Source organism: Numenius arquata, chromosome 22 (assembly GCF_964106895.1).
Source record: "Numenius arquata chromosome 22, bNumArq3.hap1.1, whole genome shotgun sequence".
NCBI classification, from domain to species: Eukaryota; Metazoa; Chordata; class Aves; order Charadriiformes; family Scolopacidae; genus Numenius; species Numenius arquata.
The window spans coordinates 1,397,464-1,404,183 of record NC_133597.1 but is presented as its reverse complement, the minus strand read 5'-3'; the positions used below and the strand labels follow the sequence as shown (position 1 = coordinate 1,404,183).

At 48.3% G+C, this 6,720-nt stretch overlaps 1 protein-coding gene across 1 annotated transcript in view; it reads right to left on the bottom strand.

Moving 5' to 3' along the window:
- ZW10 (zw10 kinetochore protein) overlaps positions 1-6,287 on the bottom strand; it is an 11,989-nt gene extending 5,702 nt beyond the window's left edge. The window contains 13 exon segments of the mRNA XM_074162359.1: positions 530-531; positions 970-991; positions 994-1,027; positions 1,029-1,208; positions 1,688-1,870; positions 2,589-2,752; positions 3,068-3,259; positions 3,675-3,824; positions 4,362-4,521; positions 4,646-4,723; positions 4,910-5,011; positions 5,797-5,931; positions 6,171-6,287. Coding sequence (XP_074018460.1) covers positions 530-531; positions 970-991; positions 994-1,027; positions 1,029-1,208; positions 1,688-1,870; positions 2,589-2,752; positions 3,068-3,259; positions 3,675-3,824; positions 4,362-4,521; positions 4,646-4,723; positions 4,910-5,011; positions 5,797-5,931; positions 6,171-6,287 — 1,519 coding nt within the window.
- Positions 6,288-6,720: the final 433 nt, after the last annotated feature.

Below are 6,720 nucleotides of genomic sequence, written 5' to 3'. Positions count from 1 at the left end.
CAATACTGCGAAGTTCGTATACTCTAAGATAGTAGTGAAGCACTGGCACAAAGAGTAGACTGTCGGATCAATTACAGCGATGTCAACAAAGCGCAACGTTCTGGAAAATTCACAAAAGCTTCTCGCAAAAGCTGCGATGACCTTGTCAGTTCATTGTGGAAAAGACAAGCTTCGGACCACCTGTCAGAAGGAGATACGTGAAACCTCCAGGAACAAAGTGGGACAATGTTCCTTCCCCCCAGCAGGTGTGCGTAAATAGCCAGCCTCTACTCTGCTATGGGACACTGAAGGGCATTCAGTGCCCGGGCAACTCTCCTTCAGGGCTGTTGGTTGCCGGTTTTCACAGCAGACTGTAGGAGTGGCTCCTCAAAATGCTTGTCTTCTCTGAAGAGCCCTGCCCAGATGCAGAGCTGGAGTTCCTTGCTTTCACCCAGCACAAAGAAAGCAAGAACTCACCTCAGAAGGGGTGCTGTCACTTATCATTTGGTTTTGAAAAAAACCCAAATGGCTGTGATTTTACTAAACTGACAGCTAACATACGAGAAAACACTGAAGTGAACACTGCGATAGCGTTTCTCCCAACTGAAGGACTGAAGCTCTAGAACTATGTTGTGCACACTAGGAGCTACCGCATTTTCACTGCTTTGATAGCTACACTACAAACAAAGTGTACTTGAACGTTCCCTGAAAAGTCTAAATGGCTGCTTAACCTGAGTATCGCACGGGACACACAGTCTGCAGCTCTTTCTGCTTTGCTGGTCTACCCTCTGAACCGGGGATGCTTCCTCCAGCCAATAACACAGGGTAACTGTAATGGCCGATTCTAATTTTCAGTATCTTCTGTTCTTTTGAAGTTCTTTTAATGTATTAACAGATGCTTGGTGTTGCCAAAGGCAATAAGTACCTGACACCTAAGAGTTATCTGCTGATATATAATATATATGTATATAAAAAATATATAATTCTTACCACTGATCTGTGCTGGCTGTGCCTCCAACAGCGTCTGATAAGCCAGCTCCATCAGTTTTCTCCACTGACGAGCTGATGCGGCACGTGGGCAGGGAAAAGGAGGTACTGCTCAGTTTAGTCTCATGCTCCAAATTCAGCATGTCGCTATGCAGAGGTTTAGAAGTTTTGTCTGTTTTTAAGTGATCTCCTGCTGCAGGACCAGGAAGCCTTGGTAGGGCTACAGAAGAATCGGGTGTGATCTAAGGGAAAACAAGAAAGAGAGACAATTTAATTTAGAGCCCAGAGGAAGGAGACTGCACAAAAGTAAAAAAACATTGAATGACAAAGATTTAAGACTCAAGATAAATGCAAGGCTGCAGAAGTCCCCTAAGGCTGCTGGAAGTCTCCTGGGCTATGAACGACACAGCAGACCATGAAACAATCAATATAGCGTCGGATACCTAGAAGCAACTCTGTAAGTAATCCTCTAATTTTTCTTATGTTATGGTATTAGCCAGAAAAGCCTATAAAAGCAAACTTCAAGTATTTTTAAAAAACATCTTGTTAGTGAAATAACCTACTTGAGCTCCACTAAAAAAGGCTTTGAAACTGTTGTTTGCCAAGATCCCTAAATAATCAGTGCTCCACAAAAAAAAGGACGCGACTGTCCTAGACAAGCTGTCTTCAAAAGCTAAGCTATTTTTCACACAGAAAAACAGTGTATTGCATCAACAGTCACCTTTACAGTATTGTGTATTTCTGAGGTCATCAGGCTTCTGGCTGCCACGATCACATCCTGGCACTTCTTGTTAGCAAAGTGGGAATTGACGTTACGGGCATATTCCAGTAAATCAGTCGTCTCTCCTTTCAAAAACTGCATGTTCTTCAAGGCTTTTTCAAATTCCTCGGTGGATTTAATCACCTGAGAAGAGCAAACACACATCCTACGTTAATGTAGTTTCCTAAAATCAAAGAACAAAATGGAAGTTGGGTATAAACTCAGCTGAAAGAGGGCACTAACCATCCAACAGCTTTTAAGCTAGCTCAGCTGGGGGCCACGATCACACAATAATACAGTGTTTGAACTGCAGGTCTGTCCCCCTGACTGTGCTGGCCGCCTAATTAAATAACCAGAGGAGCAAGATGATCAAATTTCATTACGCTGGGCTACCCGGGGCAAAGGGACCAGGAGGTTTATCCTATGACCGCTTCTGTTTGAAACAGCCCCCTCTCCAGGAAAAGGAATTTTTTCAGCACTCTTCACTAGCAGTAAGTTCTGGTTTATGTATGAAGTTTTCAAAAAATTTGTGATCTGTGCAAGAAACCCCTGTGACCATTAACAACAAATACAGACTGAGCAGTCGGTCCTCAGGAAGCCAGCTGGGCAAGCAGCACTGCCACATCACCAGCTTCAGCCTCCCACAGCGTGCCAGACATGGCACGCCCTGAAAGTCTCCAGGTCCTTGCTAAATATGGCCCCGGTTTCATGGATCAGAGACCTCGCACACTTTACGTGACAGGAAAAACAAGCCATAGCTTAACTGAGAGAAATACACAATTATGTATTTGCAAAACACAGCTTTTTGTTGAAGCTGCCCATCTGGCATTTCCGCTATGTGGATCTGAATTTTGAGAGCTACCTCTATATACTGCTCCAGTTTGCTGCTGTTTGTTGGGATTGAATTCACCAAACAGTTCTGAATGAGGCAGTCCGATAACTCCTCCCATATCATATCGCCCAGCAGCTCTGCGAGTGTAACTCTGCGCTCCTTTTTATCTTCCGCAGGCTGCTCCAGAGGCACATCTGAGTTCAAGAGAATAGAAATGGGTTTTAATACGCCTGCTTTGCAAAGGTCATAAATGCAGTGGCTGGTTCATAAATAAAACACATTTCCTCTTTCATTTTTCCAGCTCTGAACGTTGGACCACCGCTAAGTCCAGTTTGACACGATACCAAGCTGTTGGAGAGCACAGCGTAGTCAGTTAAGGTTAAAAGCTGCTTAGGCTTTACACGTAACTCAATACTGCTTAATGACCAGATATTCCAGAAAGCTTCCACTCTAATTACATGAACAAGGTACTTATCTCAGTTTAACTCCAAAAGGGAGAAAATACCTACTCAGCAGATATTTGTGGAGAGCTTCAAAAACTAGCTGGATCTTGTAAAAAACCTCCATAGGAGAAGAATGATCCAAGCTAGGCTCCTTGGTCTTAAAACGTAGGATGAGCACGTCTGACTCCTCCTCCGTGAATGGCTGAAGAGACGGGTATGAAATCAGCGGCTTGAGGATGTATTTCAGCAACAACTGGCCTGAGAAATGAAAAACAGATGTTTTCTAACAGCGAGAGGCAGGAAGTTTGCTCCAGTAAGTAAAATGTTGGGTTTGGTTTCACTAAAGACCATTTTACTCCTGTAAAACACATGGAGGCCTAACAAAGAGCAGCATATTTAAAGTGAAAAACAACTTATTTAAATATCAGACTGTGAAACCACATAGCTGCAGATCAAACCAGTATACTAGAGTAAATTAACAGGAAAGGATAAATCATTCCATATAAGTAATTTCCTATTAATAAGAACCAGAGTATCCGCCTCATGCTCAGTGGGAACCACAAGCCTGTACTGCTGAAGTGAACTGGACCTCGATATCCCTCTTAAAACAGGTCTGAACTCATCCGCTCGGGCCACTACAGCCATGTTTATCTGGTTCCACGGTCTGTCTTACCAAAAATTTTAAGCTTGGTGCGCAGTTCTCCCAGGACAGCAAACGCCTGCAGCACAGAGGCAACTGGTGGGCCAGCGACCTCCTCCTCTTCTGATGGCACTGTGTGCAAGTGCAGTTCCGAATGCATCGCCGACTCCAGGCTGCTGCTCTCTGTGGAAGAAGAACCATCTGTCAGAGTGCGTTCCGAGATACGACAGAACCGAGAGTTCTCGATGCAGTTGCCCTGCAATTGAATGATATCTAGTGACAATCGCTTCCCTTGCCCGCTCCTCCCCGTTTCGAGTCAAATTCAAGGGAAAAGGTTTGTTTCTTTTCCAAAGGAAAAGGTGGTTTTTCAGTGCTGACAGCAACATACAGACCCTTAGGCAGTTCTTGCCATTAGCTGTTCTGATCTCTGCTTCAACTTTTCCTAAGAAATACCACAGATGAGGCAGACAAACCTTCAAAACTCTGTTTAAAAACTACTGACTGCGTCAAATTGCTTTTGGTAGCACCTGAATAATCCAGGAGCGGAGCGATACCCAAAGAACACGGCCAGCCACCACTCCCTCCCACTCATTAGGTTATGCGAACAGCAGAAAGAGTCCTTAAACCAGGCTCGGTCCAACGCTATTCCTGTATTCCCTATTTTGCAGGTGCTTGAAGCCAGACACTTCCAATAGTGGAACAAACTAGAATCGTGAGTACCTTTTGAAGGAGGAAGCTTCCACACGGCCAATTTCTGCCATTCCTCTCCTAGATGGTACAGCATGTTCTGCGTCTGCACCGTGAGCTCCGTGCCCAGCGCTTTCAGGATCTTCAGCTCAAAGCCCTTGCGGGATTCCAGCATTTTCAGGCTGCTTCGTGCCTGGGGGTGAAGATCAAACGCAAAACGTGGGTAAGTGTTGCCCTTGCTAATGAAAAGCATCTCGTGAAATTTACTGAAAGCACGTATGAACAACATTGTCAGATGTTTAAGAAGTTATTGTTACCTTTTCCAGTTGTTGAGCTGCTGCAACATACTTCTTTTCCAGCAGTGCAGTATTGTAGTCTTTAATAGCTGTATCAAACTGCAATGATCAAACAGGTTAATAGCAGACACACGCTGGCGTATGAGACTCCAATGTTTTACACCACGTGGCTAGGGACGGGGGAGCACAGACAGTCATTCCAAGGAGAAGCCCAGAATATTGCCACAGAGGGAGCAGCAGAGGGTGACTACCGCTTGTGATTTTAAGCTGCTCCCCCCTCCTCACCTCCTGTAGCTTTTTCAGAACACTCAGAACCAGGGTGTCACGCTCCAATTGCTGCTTCAGTTCAGTGAATTCAGCAACAGCGACGTTTAGATCTCGCTGAACCTAAAATAACATTTTTCAGTTAATTTACAGCAAGCAAATATTATCAGAGGCATTTCCTCTTGATAGTGATAATGACAGTAGATTTAAATATTTTTGTTGTTAGAACAGTTTGTTGAGGAGGAAAAAGGCTCTATCCATTTTATCCTTTCTAGGAAGATCCTTATAAACAAACCGGTTTCTTTTTTAATACACTACAGGCTTTTTTTTAAAGCCACTGTAAAGAAATTAGTCTCAAAAGGACTTCAGTGTTCCTTTAACACAGCTACTTAAAATGCAAAAATGCTTGAACCGACCTGAAAGCTAATTCTTAGTTAGTGCTACAGAACCCAGATGCTGGAAAAATCAAAGCAGAGAGTGGGTCTGCATCCAGCCTGCAGGAGCTGCTCACATTAAAGACTTCAGTGAACGTGCACGGCTGTGATTTAGGTTCCCGCTGCCCACAATAACTGGGGGACCAGCCCTTAGCCGGTCCCCCGCTGTCACACAGCAACACACAGGGCCCATCAGTTTCTCCTTTCTGAAGAGGCTGTGACACACTTTTCCAACTGCACAAACAGAGAGCAAACACGGCCCAGCCCTTAATGACAGCTCTTTATTTACACCCCTGATGTGACACGCGTCTGTACAGCACATGTCACCTTAAGGGCGTTTTTTAGGGGTGATATCACCCAGGGTTCTCAGTCAGGAGTCATCCTACCCCGGCCCCCTTGCAACACACCAAGATGGGGGGGGAACACACAGGTTTGGGATGGAACTGAATGTCATCTAGCAGAGCCCGCTGTCACCTCATTTTCGATCCCGGCTTTCAGCAGGTCGATGTTGCTGGCCAGCCCGTCCACCTTGGACACCAGGTCCTCGGCGCTCTGCATGCTGGGCAGGAACTCGTTGTACTTCTTGTTAATCATGTTGCAGACTTCTCCCTGCAGCAGGGGGACGGCGGGGACACCGTCACTCAGGTGAGCGGCGCTCACAGACCTCCTCACGGCCTGGGCCACCCTGGTCACAACTGGGCTGATGGGTTCTCCCCTCAACTCCCCCCAGCCCGGCCTCAAAACCCCAAAGACGAGCCGGAGATCGGCGCCCGGAGCCGCGCCCGCACACCCCCCCCCCCCCCGGCTCTCCCGAAGCCCCCCTTGCCCACCCCCGTTCCCGGCCCTGCCTTGAGCTCCTCCACGCGGCAGGAGAGCCGCCCGATGCGGGTGCCCAGGTCCTCCTTGTCGAGGCGGCCCGAGTGGGCCAGCACGGCCGCCACCAGCGAGCCCGCCGGCGCCGCCATGGCCCCGCTGCCGCTCCGGCAGCCGCCCGCCCGCCGCCGCACAGCATCACGGGACGGCGGCGCCGCTACGGCGCCCGGGCTGGGACAGACTTGCTCGGGGCGTTTCTCGCTGCTGCGGGGCCGCACGTGGCTGCTGGGGGTTGCGAGGGGACCCGTGGCTGTCGGGGGGCTCTGGGGCTGTGGCGGGACCTGTAGCTGCTTAGGGGTTCCATGGCTGTTGGGGGGCTCCGTGGCTGTGGTGGGACGTGTGGCTGCTTGGGGGTGTCCAAGGCTGTTGGGGGGCTCCTTGGCTGTGGAAGGACCTGTGGCTGCAGGGGGGCTCCATGGCAGTTGGGGGACACGTGAGTGTCGGGGGGTGTCCACAGCTGTAGGAGGACCCAAAGCTGCCGGGAAGCTCCACGGCTGTGCTGGGACCTGTGGCTGCTTGGGGCTT